The sequence below is a fragment of the Convolutriloba macropyga genome, unplaced genomic scaffold, assembly GCF_964194025.1.
Source record: "Convolutriloba macropyga unplaced genomic scaffold, txConMacr16.3 SCAFFOLD_2048, whole genome shotgun sequence".
Classification (NCBI taxonomy): Eukaryota; Metazoa; Xenacoelomorpha; order Acoela; family Convolutidae; genus Convolutriloba; species Convolutriloba macropyga.
Genome location: NW_027453749.1, coordinates 8,839 through 26,566, shown reverse-complemented (window position 1 = coordinate 26,566; position 17,728 = coordinate 8,839). Strand labels below are relative to the sequence as shown.

General features: G+C 33.3%; 1 protein-coding gene across 1 annotated transcript; it reads right to left on the bottom strand.

Moving 5' to 3' along the window:
* Window positions 1-5,187: 5,187 nt before the first annotated feature.
* On the bottom strand, window positions 5,188-11,884 carry LOC142358521 (uncharacterized). The gene is made up of 6 exons (XM_075409915.1): window positions 11,462-11,884; window positions 9,000-9,114; window positions 8,315-8,377; window positions 6,954-7,083; window positions 5,720-5,753; window positions 5,188-5,479 (listed from the first exon to the last, which is right to left on the bottom strand). Exons 1-6 carry the CDS (start codon window positions 11,653-11,655, stop codon window positions 5,470-5,472), a joined length of 546 nt encoding a protein of 181 aa, XP_075266030.1. The 5' UTR covers window positions 11,656-11,884; the 3' UTR covers window positions 5,188-5,469.
* Window positions 11,885-17,728: the final 5,844 nt, after the last annotated feature.

Sequence of the window (17,728 nt, the reverse complement as noted above, 5' to 3'; positions counted from 1 at the left end):
TGTGTGAAACAGAAAGTTCGTTTAAACTGTTTTTTTCGATATGATACATGCAACGGCATTTAAAGAGGAAAATAACCAGTTCGAGGAATGTTCTGTATAACAGACTGGTCCTCCACCGCCAGTCTGCATGACTTCAAATTGGGCCGACATTATCGAGATTATGGTCAACAGCACAACTGGATTTTGTAGCATGTGTTTAAAAGATGTGTGTATATATGTGTTTGAAAGCATGAACGTTTTTGTAACTAGTTTTAACAAACAAATAAAACACGCAAATTTTCATTCGTTTATTTTGTTATTGAATTCAAATTGTGGCGCATTTAGGGAAACGGCGAGACAGTTTTATATGGCCACTTCAAAAACAGCACAAAACAGCCTCTAGCATGGCTTGTGATGGCTCAATTTCTGATTTTGTTGGAAACCCGTGACGTTGTAGGAATCAATATTTTTGCATGTTCTAAGATTGTTATAGGAAACCACTTGCACCGGCGTCAGATTTGCCCTCGCTTGAGTTAAGCCATACTTTTGCATAGTAATGCGTCTCTAGACGTCAGAAATACCAAAAAAACCAATGATCAAGCAATGACTGGATTTGACCATTACTCAGCACGAACGTTCAACGCTTTTTTTGAAAACGTTGAAAAACTTTGACGATTATCTTGCAGATATCTTCAAGAAAACTGCATGAAGCTGAGTAATCTTTCAAGACTCTTACAAAATTCGTGCCAGATCTCATAAGACAGCGTAGCATTATTCGTATTATTCTATTATTCCTTGATTTGATGGAATGCAGAGGAGAGTCTGGCATGCTTTTGGAGAAAAAAGCAGCAGCTAACACAGCTTGAGAATGTTAGAATTCCAATATGTTAAAAAAACGCTAAGTTCACTGTTTTTTACTGTCCCCGAAGAGAATGCTTTGAGTTGATATCTCAGAACAAAAAAACAAGTAGTGTCTGACTTTACAATTTTCACTTTCCAAAATTTTCAGAGAACATTTTTTTTCACATGTACTTGGAACCCACCCTCCGTTCTAACACTGGCCAAACGTACTGACGGAGTCCAACCGTGGTAACTCAGAGACGCTCGCGTCACGACCAACACGCGACTTGTTATTCTAGACTCCAAGATGATCCCATGGTCCCTCAATGACACCGCGTGACCAGATTTTTTTCTTTCCATTAGTTTCTCCTTCCTCTCTTTTTAAAATAGAACCTGAAGAAAGAGGTTATGATGCACCCTATGGACGGAACACTTAACCCCTTTCTTTGAAACATCATAATTACAACATCGTAATTAAATTTACCGCAAAAACACATTGAATTCTAAGCTTACAGAAATATGCTAGGTTCTAGGAACCGCGTCAGAGGTTTGAAATATTACTATACCAAATAGGTGTCAAGCCCCCCCCCCCCCTCCTGTGCAACATCACTATAAGTATCATCAACCTCAGTTACACGTTTACTACCACGGCAGCCTCTGAGACGGATAACTGGGCTATCTATTTAGGGACCTATATTGACTCAAACGTGTCTCTTGACCCCAGACGCCTGTATATTGCAAACTCACAAACTGTGTTTCTACGTCAGACCCTATTTATGCCAGGGGGCTTTTCTTATGTTGAAAGAGAAGCTGTATGATCAAAGACCCTTTTAGTTTGGGTATGCGGGTCATGTTACACTGGGCGAAATTAGTCCTCTGATCTTCAAAAGCAGCCTTTTGTTTTGGGAAACATCATCAAACGACGCCAGAAGACGTCTGAACGTGTCCTCAACCCAATGACGTCACCAAGGTTTATCGCTAGTGTTAAAAAGAGCAGAAATGCGCGTGACGAAGTAGCTGTCAAAAAAGATTGAATAATAAATGAACACGACATAAACAGTGCATAAAAATTTCAAAAAAAAATACTAATGCGAATCTTGTGCAAAAACATTAGATAAGTATCTCGTGTTGATGCAAAGCGACATTTAATTTTTAGTATAGTTAGTCTGTATGCACTTTCGGGCGACGGGTTCTCTATCGGGCGATGTTGATCATACAACTGATTATAACAAATTAGTTTAAGATACTTAACCCATTAATAGGCGCAGAGCTCTGTTTATCGACAATTGGATACCTCCACATAGAGTGGGCAGCATGTGTAGGCCCGCACTTCTAATAGAGGTACAGAAGAAGCCCATGAATTAAAACTTGGGACTGCATGGTACAAGGGTCCCCCTTAGGCACGTGGGAACCATTTTAACGGAGAAATACAGGTGATGAACTTGGCTTTTTGGCGCACTTGAGGATAGGAATAGTATAGCGTGTCCAAAAAAGTTGAAATATTCTTTTTTTTTAAAAAAAACACTGACCTAATTGCTCATCTGCATGCTCAATCACAAGTTTTTGCGTTTTTCGAACGTTCGATTATTTTAACTTTATGGGACAGGATATAAAATGAACAAAAGTTCACGCGAACTCGATCTAATTCATAATAATCTTGGAGCTTCTGAATAAGCGCTGCTTTCGATTACCCAGGTTACCAGAACGTGTGAAATGATGCACTTTTAGCTAAAATGCTAACAACAATCGAATGACAACGGAAGATAACTTTTGATAAATTAATATCGGTATTGGCGATTGATGATCAATGAAATAAGCAAGCAAAAAATTGTTTGATCACATGTAATAAATTTAGTGGTCTACTTGAGAATCTAAATTTTTCACAATAGTAAGTGGTTAAATTGGAGCAGAACTTATTTTACACGCGCACCTAAATTTGTGGTAGAAGGTTCCGACTGTTCACCAAGACGAATAAATTTTACTGCACATAATCCCATTAGATAAATTAAACTAAATAGCTGAAGTTTTCGTATAGAAATCTAAAATAATAGAATATCTTCTCACATATAGTGTAGATATCTAGAATGACAAGAAAAGAATCTTATATATAGAGCATAAGTTAGCAACGTCTTCATAGAAAAAAGTGCAATAAAGAGTACGGAATTTTTATCCTGAAAACTAATTATCGAATTGTTGAAAAAGTGTCAGTTTCATTTCTAAGAAACTCACAAAACTTATAAGTTTAAAACACAAAACTGGAAATTTTATTCCATTTAATTCAACCAAAAAATGTTAACGTTGAATTTAGGCAAAAAAAGCTGCTCTGTAAACTGCTATTTTTGTTGCAATTGCGTCAGTTTAAGTTGTGGAAACTTAGGCTGTTTACATTGCCGATGCTTTCAAGACCTTACCTTTAAGCCGTCAATGATGTTTTTACGTTAAATTGTTTAGAATGAAGCATAATAACGTGCTTCTCCGTTGTAATTTTATAGCAGACTATTGTAGAGAACTCTAGAAGTAAGAATTGATACATTTTAGGTTTAGTCAAGCTTGTTTTATTGTTGAGCTTTAAAATGGTTTCTCAATCTTTTTTCATTGTTTTGGCGTAAAAACTAAATTTCATTGCTAAATAGAGAAAAAATTATTGCGTTGAAAAAGAAATCATTGAATTACTTTTATTGCGTTAAAATTAAGTTTAAGCGCAATGATGCTAACGTAGCTGCTCGAAACTTCACTCAATTTTCTCTTGAAACTGTTGTCTCATTGTTTGAGATGGTTTTTTGATAACAATTGAAAATCAACCAAATTAATTTCTAGATTTTTTGTTCATATCGTCAGTAAATTGAAAGTGGTATGAATGCTTAAAATTTTATTTTACATAAAAAGCAAAATTGTTTGGAAATCTGAGTCTTCTAAAAACTTGAAAGATGAAAAAAAGCACGAAATTCTTTTGAAGTCGCGTGTCCCACACATTAGCAACGGACGAAACGGATACAGTCGAAAAAGGATTCAAAGTTGAATTTTTTAATCAATGTCTTCTTTTGCAAAGTTTGAGAACCATTTTTTCTACCTGAAGAGTTTTGTTCATAAATTTATGCAAAACTTCCAGAATAACGTGTTTTAAATGCGTTCAAATGACAAAATTGGTAATAGAAAGATGTCAACTGCTGATTCAAGCGTGATCGGAGAAGATTTGACATTCGCGGGATGAAAATTTATAATGAAAATCTTTGCAAGATCAATGGCTATCTCTTAATACTATGCCGGTCTTTAGCAAAATCTTACAATATATCTATTCAAAATGAGGTATATCCACGTTTCCTTCAGCTTCAAATTTTGTTTCAACCGTTCTTGGAAACACACAAATTACTTTAATTATTGGGATAAGTTTTTTCACGTTCTGAAAATTTTTAAAAAACAAGCGCACAATTCAGTTTTTACACACTAAAGCACACTAACAAGAGAAATATGAAAATTAATGATGACAATTGTCTTTCGCATAAGATGCTGGTTGTGCGTGAGGTGTTTTCGGACTCATTTAGTATTTGCTGAAAGATTAGCTCGAAATATAGGATTTTGAAGAAAAAAATACTGTTTATTGTGAAAAAATCCTACATGATACCTTTTAAATCTTGCGAGATAATCGCATGTTCCCATTTCATTTTCAGAGAACTTGTTATAATTTGTTATTATGAGGAAACCACAATAGCATCCCAACTCATCCATCAAACAATTTTGTTTGATTTCATATTCGGTAATCTATGATTATAAAGAATTGAAAAAATATGGGCAATCATGCAAAGACATATTTTACATAGAAAACATCGATTGACACAATCTATCGCATAATGCAGTCACCATATGCAAAAAAAAACATTTTCCTATGTTTCTTATAAATGAGCATTTATTGGTATCAACTGACTTAAGCTAATATCAAAACTCTGTTCACATTGATAGACTTACTCTTTCCATTAGCATCCAGCTTTGCAAAAAGAGTTATAGGGAATCACATAATTGAGCCATATCGATATGAAATAAAAACGTATATGGAAGTTAAAAAAGATGCACGATTCTTGGGAATTGAGGTTAAGATCATATATGATCTCATTGTAATCAATCAAAATTCATATAAATATTCTTTGGTTTCAGACTAGGATTGTATTAAGAAAACACACATTTGATCCTTGTATGAAATAAAAAAACTTCAACCTGCGATATCGTGCAACAGTGCCCAGCTTGACGTTAACTTAATAATTGTAAATATTGGTTCTGCTCTTAGTTATATTCGCTGGCAATCGAGAGACAAACAGTTATTTTCTATAAAACTTCCAAACTTGCTTACGAGGTCTTGCTTCTGAAATTGTTCAGTTAGACCTTTTAATAAAAAGTTAAATTTAATTCAGAAGTTAGAAACTGCAAAATCGTAATACAGTAAATATCAAATATCACTGAACCGTAATCGTGAAATATGTTGGATGAGAAATTGGTGAAATCGAGTACATTTTCTGTCAATTTATATTTAGTTGAGGTCCGACTTTTGTTTTTATGGTTCTATTGTTTTTGTTTTCAATTCAGCATAAGTTTCAAACTGGTTCCGAGTTGGAGAAATCCTTCGTAGTTGCCTTTCTAAGGATTCGATCAATGAGGTTGTCAGTGAGCTCTGAAAAAGATTGAAAGACAAAATAATTATCCAAGACAACTACCTTATCCTTTCTTCGTTACTTTGTTTGTTTTCATAAGCAATTTGTTTGTTTGTTTTTATAAGCAATTAAAAACCAACTAAAAACTTGTCTTGAAAGGACAACTGAGTTAAAATCTTTTTGTGAGAGGTAGGATCAGCTATTCAAAAAATAAAAATTATAAAATTGCAGGGCTTTTGAAATAAACAAAACTAACTAACCTCTTCTTAGGGTCGATTGGGCAAGCGGCTGCTCCTAAATGCAAACAGGTCACCAAAACTTTTGATCAGGCACTAGTTGTTTCACCCATATTGGTTTCACCTATTATCGTTTTAAACCCAATTATTTCACCTCTCTTTCATTTCGACAACTTTACCATTAATTCCCTATATATTCGTTTTGATAGTCTGGGTGTGTTTCTAAGAGTAGATTCTGCAAGCGTTCCTCTGGTCAACACTTCTTTGTATTCTAATAGCAGAAGATTCAATTAAGTTGGAGCAGTCATATTGAAATATATATATATATATATATATATATATATATATATATATATATATATATATATGTATATATATATATATATATTATATATATATATATATATATATATATATAAATATATATATATATATATTATATATATATATATATATATATATATATATACCGAACGTTAAAAGTAAGTTAGCACGCCCTAGTTGTGCCCTCTAAGCATGGGTATGGGTTAAAAAAATGGAAAACTTCCATTATTATTTAAGAAAACAAAAGCGGAGAGCTGTTTTACAAGTTGAGCTGCAAAAAAAATTTCTCTTTTTACTGGCGTAGGTGATTTCTCTGTCCATTAATGAGATTTTTGTTAATTTTCGTAGAAATTAGATGTTTTAATTAAAAAATTAGCCTGAAAAAAAAGAAATTCTGACCAACCAAGACTCTTCAAATTCAGATATCTCAAAATAAAAATTAAGATAATTCATTATAATACGAACAAAATTATCAATAATACCATCGGATAACTCAACAGTTAATTAACAAAATTATTATCCAATAACAGATCATTAATAAAATCCGACTTCAAAATCATGTACATTATAAATTAAACACATTAGACTAAAATGTTTGACACTGTTTATCATGGTTTTACGCCGTCTGCGACCTCGTTTCAATACATTAAAACTTGATTCGTCGAAAAGCAGCAGTCTAACTTTCGTTGTATTTTATATTTGCAACATTTTGGTTATTCAAAATTTATTTTTTTTCTACCTTATTTATTTAATTCAAATGTAATGCAATTTTCGCGAGTATAACCGAAGGATTAAAATTCTCAAGCTAGTTCATATATTTCGAACACTGTAGCATAATTTGAAAAAAATATAAGAAAAATTTCTTTTTCAAACCGCATTTCGCTCTTTTTCTTGTTAATTTCTGATTATTCGTCGGGTAATTTTGTAGATTTACCGTAGAGAGAGAAGGGGTACACATATGTATTGTCAATCTTGGTGTACTGGTCCACGTTGAAGTAGGGATCTGTGTTAGTTCTGCAAATGAATTCCACCGTCGCTCCTCTCAGAGTGTCTTCCGAGCTGTTCTGCAATATCAAAACAACCAGCAAAAGTTTATTTCTAATTTTGATTTTTTTTTCTAAATTTATAATTACAATAATTCTTTTCCTGGTCTGAGTTTGGTCTCAACCATTGAAGAAAATTGTGATTCCTAAGATTTTTCTTCTACACCGGAAGTATTTTTGTTTAATGAGTTTTTTGGTAGTAAGAAAAATACATGGAGTGCCGTGTATGCAAACAGTCAGTAGAATTTTTCAAAAAAACAGCAATATTTCAACATAAACCAATTAATGTCAGACAAATTGCTCTCGAACGACGAGCGAGGCAAACAATTTAGAAGGGGGGCATAGATTGGAGAAATTTAATGATTCAAAAATTCTGACTACGGAGGAGCTCGACGCGTCGCGACCTCCCTGATTAGAATCGTGGTAAATCTCCTCTAGTCTATAACCAGTTTCCTCTAGTTTACACAGTATATGAGCGCTAAACTCTCGCGATAGTTTTTTCAGCAACAGACTTAATTTAGTAATGCTTGCAAATGAAATCACTCAGAAAAAAAGTAAAGCGTGAAATGAAAAAGACACTCGAAAAGTGAAATCAAAAGAATTTTCTTGTGAAAGATGTCAAACTAAAGTTTTGCACAGAAAAGACACACTAGGGAACACTGATAACCAAGAGTTTTTATTAAAAAAATTGTAGGCTAGGTTAACTTTTCAATTTGTAAAAGTGAAGAAGCAAGGAGGGGATGTTGAGTTTCTCTTACGAAATGACATTTATTATAGATAAGATTTCCATCAAATCACAGCAAACTAAACATTTCTCAAGAAAATAAGATATTTTTCTTACAATTTTCGTTCCACCCGACTGATAAAAGAGAAACTGGAAAAACTTCAATTCCAACTCATATACCAAAATAATCCAGAAGAATGGCTATACAGATTTTTATTTACTATTGAGCCCATAAATAAAACCTTGTGAACAAGCTGTCATTGCAATTAAATCTCGTATTACTTCTCATACTATTTCGCGTGGATAAAAAATGAGCACATTCTTTGGTCCAATAACGGAAATGCCTAAAGATTCCTTAGAGTTTTATGAAAGCAACAGATTTCTAGTATAAAAAACTCACAAAAAACTTAATGTACAAAGCTATTTCTAGTGCCTGAACTTCGATTCAGCTTTTAGATGAAATCTGACCGAATTCCGGCAAAATACTCACACTGAATTAATAATTTGAGCCAATTTCAAATTACTCACCGCATCTCGAGTTCCAAAATAGACCACTTTTGGGTTCAAGGTAGCTGGGTTGATCTCACATCTCTAAAAAACATTATAATTGGTAAATTGTGTGACAAATCACTCAAATATATTTTAATGTTGTATCGACATGGAGTAATGCCATCTTAATGCCCTTTTTTGTTTTTTAAAATAATTATTACTCTACAAACCAGATGTTTATTTTTCTAAAAATGTTAAAACGTCGATTTTTTAAATTGTTAAATACCAGCATTTTTTCTTTTTTGTCAGTATCGTCATTTTCTAACGCCTTCATTATGGGAAGGTTTAGTAGTATCGTTTTCCTGAGCAAAAATTATGCCAAAAGAATCATTGGTCTGTAAAATAGCAAAACAATTTTTTTAGAAAAAGCAAAACAAAGGTTTAGAATCAACGATGACGAAGAAAGCGAGCATAACCATAACTCTTTCTGCCTTTGATAATACATTTAGTAAACAAGCTTTTCATCAATTTTGTTTGGTCTCCAATCAGGCATTCATTGTATTTTTTTTACCTGTAATATATTTAAATTTTAATTATTTCAAAATTTATTGAAAATAAGAATTCTGCTCTTATTTATTTTGTAAATTTATCTATGGGTTTTTTTGATCAGGGGGCGTTTTGAATTCTGATCACTATCTGAGTTCGATTTTTGGATTTTACTCACTGGACGGTCTGTATCTCCGATTGGGTTGTAAGTAACCCCGTCAACCTGGCAAGCCTTCGCATCCGCACACGCAGTAGCGTCGTCGATTCCACCACAGGGCTGGTAGCTATATAACCTGCAAAGACATCATTGGTTGAGAAATTTTGCGCATTGAAGACGGAGTCAATTTTTTGAAAAAAAAATTAGAATGAGAGGAATGAAGAATACAGTTTGAGGTTGCAGACCGAAATGACCTCTGATCAGACAGCCATAGCCCAAAGTGACCTCTGAGCAAATAGTCTATGACCAAAATGACCTTTGATAAGGCAGCCTTAGATCAAATTGACCTCTAATCAGATCATACAAGACCGGAGTGACCTCTGATCGAACACACTACGAACCATTGGCCAGATTTTCAAATGTTTTTAAAATTTTCCGACTAATAATGACGATTCGCAGTTATGAGCCCGAAAACGGACTGATCAGAAGTCACTCCGGTTTGGAACCTCTAGTTGAGAGGTTTCAACAACTGTTGGTGCACTTAAAACTATCGCATGTAAACATTTTTAGAAGAAAAAAGAAACTTCATTTGCACGCACCCTCAAAACTTTACCTCAATTTACCCCAAAAGTTCAAATCTAAAAGAAAGAAAAATCTAAAAGTCTTAAAGTTGTTAAATCTTTTAGCGGTCAAATCTTGTAGTCAAATCTTGCGGTGAAAATTTTTTAATTCTTTTGTTCTAACAGTGATAAAATTTTTTTTAATCAAGGAAATTAAATAAAAGTGCACATAAATTGACAAATTCAACGCATGTAAGCTACAATAAAGTGACATGAATCTAATTTGCAGACAAAAAATTTTTAATGCCAATATCTGAATGGCGTTTTCAAAATAATTGAACTTTAATTAATGGACGTGTTTTAAAATTTGAAAAAGACCTGTGTAAACCCTGATACTGTGAAATATATAGAAAACCCGAAGAGGTTAAAAAACATTCAGTTGTAATGAGAGTAGTAACAGAAGTCTAACCTTAATGAGGAATGGAAAACAAAAACAAAAAAGCTCCTCATTTCAAAACTTTCAGTTATAACTAAATATTGCAACAGTTGAAGCAAGCTGGGTAAAAATTCTCCAACTCCGTCTGGAGAGAACAAAAGAGCCAAGCGAATTTAGAAAAACTATTATTTCTCAAGAAATGTTAGAATACAATGAAGTGTTGACCAGAGGAAGGCTTGCAGAATCTACTCTTAGAAACACACCCGCACTATCAAAACGAATCTCTCATTTTGCTTATTAATCCAAAATGTAATAACTGATATCCAGATTTCTTTAAGTTTTCTAGCCTGGTTTGTCTTCTGCATGATGTGCACAACAACTAATCGTTCGAATCAACAAAATATGTAGTGCTCTACCTGTTGACGTTGAGGACTGTCATTGACATAGTTATTTCCACTTTTCCGAAAACTTTTAAAAGTAAATTTAAATTTGATAGAAATTCGATAGATCTAAATTCCAGAGAAAACGAAAGAAAAAACTAGATAGAGGTATGCCAGTTTTTCCGTAAAAAGTACTAAGTTAAGTCCTACGTGGAAGCTGATCATTTTGAACATAAAAATCCTAAGTTTAGAATGCAAAAGTTTGCTTAAACTGATGTTCGCTTGATCAAGTTGAACAAATTTTATGTGGAACTGAACTTACTGCATTTTCCGAATAACTGCTTTCTGGAAAAGCAAACGGATTTGTGGGGTTTATGTTTTCAAGCAATACACTCGTTGACAAAAATAAACGCACAGAAAGCTATTTTCGTGGTAAACTGCCTGTTTTCACGAAAATTTAAGTAAATACAAAATTGGTGGTTTCTTTCGATTATTATATCAATCGATGCATATTCATTAGAAGCATAGTAAACCTTCATTCAGAAAAACTGCTTGGAAGAAAAATCCAGATAGAAGTCAGTCTGTTTTCTTTAAGCAGCGGTGAGTTCAGTTACACGTGAAATTTGTTCAACGTGATCATTAAATTGTTGATTTCACAATTTAAGTTTTCGCTTGAAATGATGAAGGCATAATCAAGTTGCACAGATTTCACGTTGAACTCAACTAACTGCTGCTTATAGAAAACTGGCCGACCTCAATCTTGATTTTTCTTGTAATTAGGCCAATCAGTATTTCTGAATTGAGATTTACTATACTTCTGATGAATAGGCATCGATTGATATATACATGAAAAGAAACCACCAATTTTGTATTGACTAAAATTGGCTTGAAAATAAGCAGTTTACCATGAAAATTGCTTTTTGTGCATTTATTTTTTTCAACGAGTGTATTGTCAATTTCGTATAACTTGAACCAATCAATATTCTATTGATATTTAGTCGACTTTTTGAAATTTAAAGAAAAACGGAATTCAGAATGTTAATGGAACATGTCACAGCTACCTGTTTACAGCTATACCTGTTTACAGCTAACCTGTTTACAGCTAACCTGTTATCTACAAGTGAAATTGTTTGAAGAGTCGTGACCAGAGGGATCATGTCGATATACTGGGTCCCATTACTAGTGTCAACGAAAATCATACAATGTTCTTCGTCTATTTCGCAAGAGTAGATTGTAGCACTGTCCAACACTGAACATGACAAACAGCCCAAAAAGAGAGCAAACGAAAATTTTGTCGTCATTATAGAATTTTGAAGAGCTCTCAGTCTAAACTGTTTTTTTTAAAGCTTTGAAAAAACGATGGAATCTCAAAAAGCAAAATTTACCCCAGAGCAATTTTACGGAATATGGTTTGGAAGAATATTATATTTGGGCCCAAACACCACCAATCAACTTAGCGAATTACCCAAACAAACAAACTTTATGTTACAAAAACCTTTAATTCAGTTTGATTACAAAAGTCCTAACTGACAATTATTTTACATAAATATGAGATCAACAAAAACAAATAATCATCACATGATGAATGCTCACAAAAATAGAAAGCGGCAGCTATGGTAACTATTGTTATTTTCAGAACAAATGTCAACTTTAGTGGATGTTATGATGCGACAGGATATCAAATATTTGCAAACTGAAGTTCAAGGCCGGAGATAGTCAACACCAGGATAAAAATATTACCAGACTTGCCTCTAAATTTTTCATGTTGAAAATTCATGATTAGGGTGAGAGTTTTTCAAAGAAAATAATAAATTGACGTAAGGGTCATTTTTTAGTTTGCTGGGCCAATGAGGTAGATGGCTGTAACATTTTCTCTAACTTCGTCTCTATTTTTCTAACTAAGCTGGACAGTTTTAAACTAGCTCATATGCTTTTAGATGTTTTGATAGTATTTGTTATAATTTTTGCTGCACAGCAGTAGGCTCATCAAAGCCACGAATGTGTTTAATTATAGAGTGCTTTCAGCGAACGGTTATCTTTTTCAAAGTATTGCTTATTCTCCATGAATTATGTTTTTTTTTCAGCACATCGTTGTCTTTTTGAGCTTTTTCTGCAAGTATACAGATATGCAAATGAAATTTTTCTCAAAGAGTTTCTGTGAAAATGAAGCGGACAATTTCTATTCATTTTTTTGAGAGTTTTCATTGCTTTGGTTTGAAGCAAATACTGTTGCTTTTTGAAGACACCTATGGCGTTAGACAATATGTTTTAAGTTGATTCTTTTCATTCTTTAGAGCATATCAGAGAGCACGGAAGCTTTTGTGTGATCAAAATTTCAAAATATTCAATGACTCGTTATTGATTTTTTCCGAAACCATTTTGTTTTTTATGTCCTTCATTTGTGTTTAGTTTGTCAATTTGTCCGACTTTTTCATGAATTTCCTACTTACGAACACTTTGTTAACTAATACAAAACATGTCAGTTATTTGCAGGCGCTGTCCCGTCAGCTCGTTTATTTTTGTATCCGAAGAAGTTCCAATACTTTCATACTGCTGGTCCCTACATTAGATACTTAAACGACGGGTTAATCGCGGGACCACATGTATAAGCTGCGAGTTCAATCCCTAGTTCTACTCTTCGTATATAGTTAAATATTAAAGAAAGTTAAATGCAAATATGAAGTAATAGGTTATGTTAAACAGCATCAAAAATGAACCGAGCATTAAGGAATGGAATAGTTAAAGTTATTAAGATTGAGATAACACTAGTTAGCACAGAATGAAATATTCTAAGTTAACTTGTAACTTAGACAGAATTTAAGAGATGGTATTTTTTAACTTAGAGAAGTTAAGCTGAACTTACCTGATTTCCAAAATTGTGCTAAGTTAATATTTTCTGACTTAGAAAGTTCTCAGTTAAGAACTTGTCACAAAATATTCTAAGTTAAAATTTATCTCAAGTAAGCTGAGATTTAAGCATGGGAGCAATACGGGAGTATGATTTAAATCAGAAGTTATCGGGGATCAAATTGTGAGTCTCTAGTGTCCTATTGGCTAGAGATAGCAGTGTCGACAGAAATACCAAGGTTAAGTTGGTTTTCTCAAAGTGGCGTGATAATATCACGTCATGGTATTCTAAATTTGAGTTACTGATCTTAAAATAGTAGTTTAATCAAAACTGCTTAGCAATTTGTTCACACGTTGAAGTGGACTTTGTTTAACTCCAGTTTGTGCTTCACGGACTATAACGTAAATTCTCAAAATAACACTAAGATTATCAAATAGTGTTACTGAGGGTAGCATACTTCAGTTTATCCCATCCAGTCCATAGGTATTAAATCAAACCATCAAGTTTTACATAAACGTATAATTTATTTAGCTTAACTTTATAATAATTAAGCATTAAATGTGTATGAGCTTGATTATTTGGTTAGAGGTCTAAGACTCATCATAGCTTCTTGTTTCTGATCTTTTCTCCTGAATAAGAATTGACGATGTCCTGAGATACTAAGCTGTGAAAAATATTATGTCCAATATTTTTGGTGATCGTTGTAGTAGACCGTTTGTTGTTTTTCTATAAAATTGAACTGTTAATACATCTGAAGCTGAATGAAAAGACAACATAGTTGAAGAATATATTGGTCAATTTAATGGTCTATAATGACAAGCAAGGTAAATGAATAACGAGATTAAAATGAAGGTGCACAACACCATAAGGGTTAGTGTTGCTGAAATAACTCCCCAAATATAGAATTCGGTTTCGTAATTCAACTGTATTTGAGTACTGCTAATTCAATCGAAGTGAGCTTTAAAGCTATATTTTAAAGAATTATTGTTTAGACTTTGTTGATTGTTTTGAATTATTTTCATAACGTGATTAGTTTTGCTTTTTGTCATCAATTCAAAATAAATAACAATATCCTTTTGTTCTATGTCTTAAAGGAATAGGATGACTTCGCATTGGAATTCAGAATAATACAAATCAGAGATTTTGTAAAATTTACCGTTAAAAGTAATTTGATTAGATAAGTTTATCCATGCAGATTCAACAAGTTAGCAATAATCTCTAAACCATTCGGTATCAACGCCTCCTTCAAAATTTATGTTCATTTTTAATATTGTAGTAATTCGACTTTCGTGTCAATAGCAATGGGGAGAACGAAGACAAACTAATCTTTTTGGGATTTGACGGGAAAATTCAAATAGTACTTAAACTATAAATGGCGGATAGCGATCAAGAAAACCTGTTAACGAAATGTTGCAATATTGTATGTAAAAAGTTCTAGATTCCTAATTTGGTCATCACAAAAATGTTGCAAAACTAACGTAATAATTGAAATAAGTGAGGCTTCGAAAGTTTAGATTATTGTTGTCAAGAATTTCTTCTGTTTGAATAAGCTTTAGAGTTTCAAATAAATCGTACTCAGGAATTTGATGAAAGTAAACTACGATTTCATTGGAATTGTTATCTTGCAAGAATAAGATAATCTCTTGTAACTCCATTGTCCAATGAACTGACAATGGGTTATATAATTTATTTCCAACAACGATCGTTTTTGAAGTTTTAATAACTTGCGATTGAACAAATTCTGCAAGATCTCAATATGTTTTGAAGTACTTAACGTCTACTGAAAGATTATAAGACATAAAATAGTTTATTGAATTCGATCTAACAACTTCGTGTTAACTATAAGTTATAAGGAGGGGAAATTGTTGAAGATAAAACAATAGCTTTATTGAAGCGAAATCAGAATTTTGATGATAAGAAGCGACTCATTGTTCACTATAAATTTCGAGTCAGAGCTTGATCGAAGAATTAATCAGATTGACTCTAATAATTAAGCGTTAAAAAATGTATTAAACGAAAAATTTCCCTCACCGCCGGAGAAAGAAGAAGAAGAAGAGAAGAAGAAGAAGAAGAAGTAATGAGGAGGTACTGAACACCAACAACCCCAAAATTTTCTATTCCATTCCGTGAGTGCTCAACGTGATGAGCGGAGGATGTGGAGTTGATGCTTCAGATTTGCGATCTCCAGTTGGAGCTCAGTAATCTGTTGTTCGAGCTGTTGAGAGCGTTGCCTTTCTGTCAGAAAGTTTTGCTGTACCTGATATGTACATGTATCAAGCTGAGGACTGAGATTTGCTGTAATATTATCAAACGGGACTTGTATTGTTTGTCCTTGTAGAGTGTGATTAATTAGTAGATAAGATTTCTTGTGCGGCAAGTAACCAATGAGATTGAATCTATTGATATTTGGTTGCAACTGGTAGATTAAATTGGAGTCATAGATTGGGTTTCCACTGAAACCGGGGGCTTTAGCTTGTATTTCAGCTTGATGTTGTTTTTTAGGCGGTCTTGCAGGAGGGTAGTTGTGTAATGATGAAGCTTAGGAAACTTTGGTCGTGATGATCGAGTAGTTGTCGTGTTTGCTAAGACGTTGGTTACTGTACTGTTTGTCTTGGGTATATTTACTTCCAGCGGTGTTGCTTGTTTGAAGGTCTCTCTAATGAATTGTTTACGTGGTTGCTTCTTTGAAACTGTATCCGCGGTTTTAGTTCTCCTTTTGGATAATGTAACTGTGCTTGATGAAATTGCACTAGTTGCTTGAGTTTGTACTGTTAAAATCTTGATAGCTGAGAGAAAAGTTGTAGATGGGGTAACGTGAGTTGTGGGTTGTAATAGTCGGTCAAGTTGTTTAATTCCAGATTGAGGTTTAGAAGTTGATTGTGTATTGTATTCGGGCCAACCACTTGAAGGTTCTTTCCGAAGGACTGGTATCAATTCGTTAGGGATTGGAGAAAGTTCCTGAAATATCAAGCATTCTCTACTCTTATTCTATTCTAAGGGTATATTTTCTTGAAGTTATTTTGCAAGTATTCTCTTTTTTTTCTTTTTTTGTTTTCTCTTTCAAAATAAAACAGTAGTAAATAAGAAGCAAGTCTGTATTATATGATCATCATGTAGTTTGATGATATTAGAGTGATAGAGGAATTAATCCTATACTTGAGACGTAGGAATATTGTTATCGTTTCTGTTTTCGACTCTATTATTCTCATCATTTAGATTTGGATAGCCACTTTTATTCTCATGGGTTTGAGTTCGCATTCTATTATTATCATAAGGTGGAACTTGCGTTGTCCGTTCTCTATTTTCATCAGTGTTACTTTTCTCTGAATAAGTTGCTTGATGGATAGAATTCATAATTGGGACTGACATTAAATCAAATGTGGCAGCCAAGAGTGCTTTTCCGAAGTGAATAGATGCATCTGTAATTTTGTTAATTTGCATTGTTCGAATTAAGCGAAAGACTATGTCGATGAGTAGCTTATTGAATAGAAAAGCGGCAAAGAATATTCCGCATCGTTTAATTATATATTGTATTTTGCCAAAGGTTTCAACAAATTGACTATTAAAGAAGTCCGATGAAATAAATGAATCTAGATAAATTGTTCTTGAATTATAATAAGTTGTTCCTGAAATATTTGAAAACGATTCTCTGTTACCTAAAAATGACTTAGCAAAATGTTTGAGAACTCCCTTCATATTGGAATTGAAGTTTATTGAATTCCAGAAAGCCATCATTTCTTTATATGTGTAGATAGAAGCCTGAATGCTTGCAGTAATTACATTCGTAATTTGCTGGATGACTAAGTGTGGTTTAAAAAGTGCAGGTCCTCTTACTTTTGTTATTTGTGGGGTTAGTTCAACCCATGAATTGTCATCATCAACATCTAGTTGAAACAAATTTGAATGTTTATCAGTGCACAATTGTTCTTCGGCTTCAGTGAAGGTTTGTCTAGAAATCAGATCAATAAAATTTATTTCATCTTCATAGAGAATTGGTATTCGGCTATATCACTTACTAAAATTTTGTAAGGGTGAATGAAACTCAGGACAAATATATAGAATGGGTTCTCCAGTGTTCATATCAAAACCATCGCGAAAAATAATATATAGTGAATCATATGGCGCAGGGTATACTATTTGTGGATGCCTACATGAAGACTGTGGTTTACTATGAATTGAAACATAAAGCTTTGTAAATCAAAATTTGACTGAGTTGAGCTAAGTTTAGGATCCTTTATTATAAGGTATTTGTCATTAGCTTTAATCATTTGAGCGTCAAAAGTGCGAACCATAGTAAAAAGACAATTATTGGGCACAACCCAAGTGTATGCAAATGGATCAGTAAATGTAGAATCGCATTCTCCGGCTGATAAAGGACAAGGTAGAGGTACAATTTGCCAGTTATTAACTGTATCATCTCTAAATTTACATACAGGCTAACATTTTGCATATATATGTTTCATAAGTGTAGTGTGTAATCGAACCTCGGGAGTTACAACAATTGTTTCCAGTTCCAACATCGCCTG

Coding starts and splice junctions, on each gene's coding strand:
- LOC142358521 (XM_075409915.1), bottom strand. CDS start 11,655: ATGACGACAAAATTTTCGTTTGCTCTCTTTTTGGGCTGTTTGTCATGT. Junction 9,115..11,461: donor ATTTCACTTGTAGATAACAG/GTTAGCTGTAAA, acceptor ATGTCTTTGCAG/GTTATATAGCTACCAGCCCT. Junction 5,754..6,953: donor GTACCCCTTCTCTCTCTACG/GTAAATCTACAA, acceptor GTTTGCATTTAG/GAGCAGCCGCTTGCCCAATC.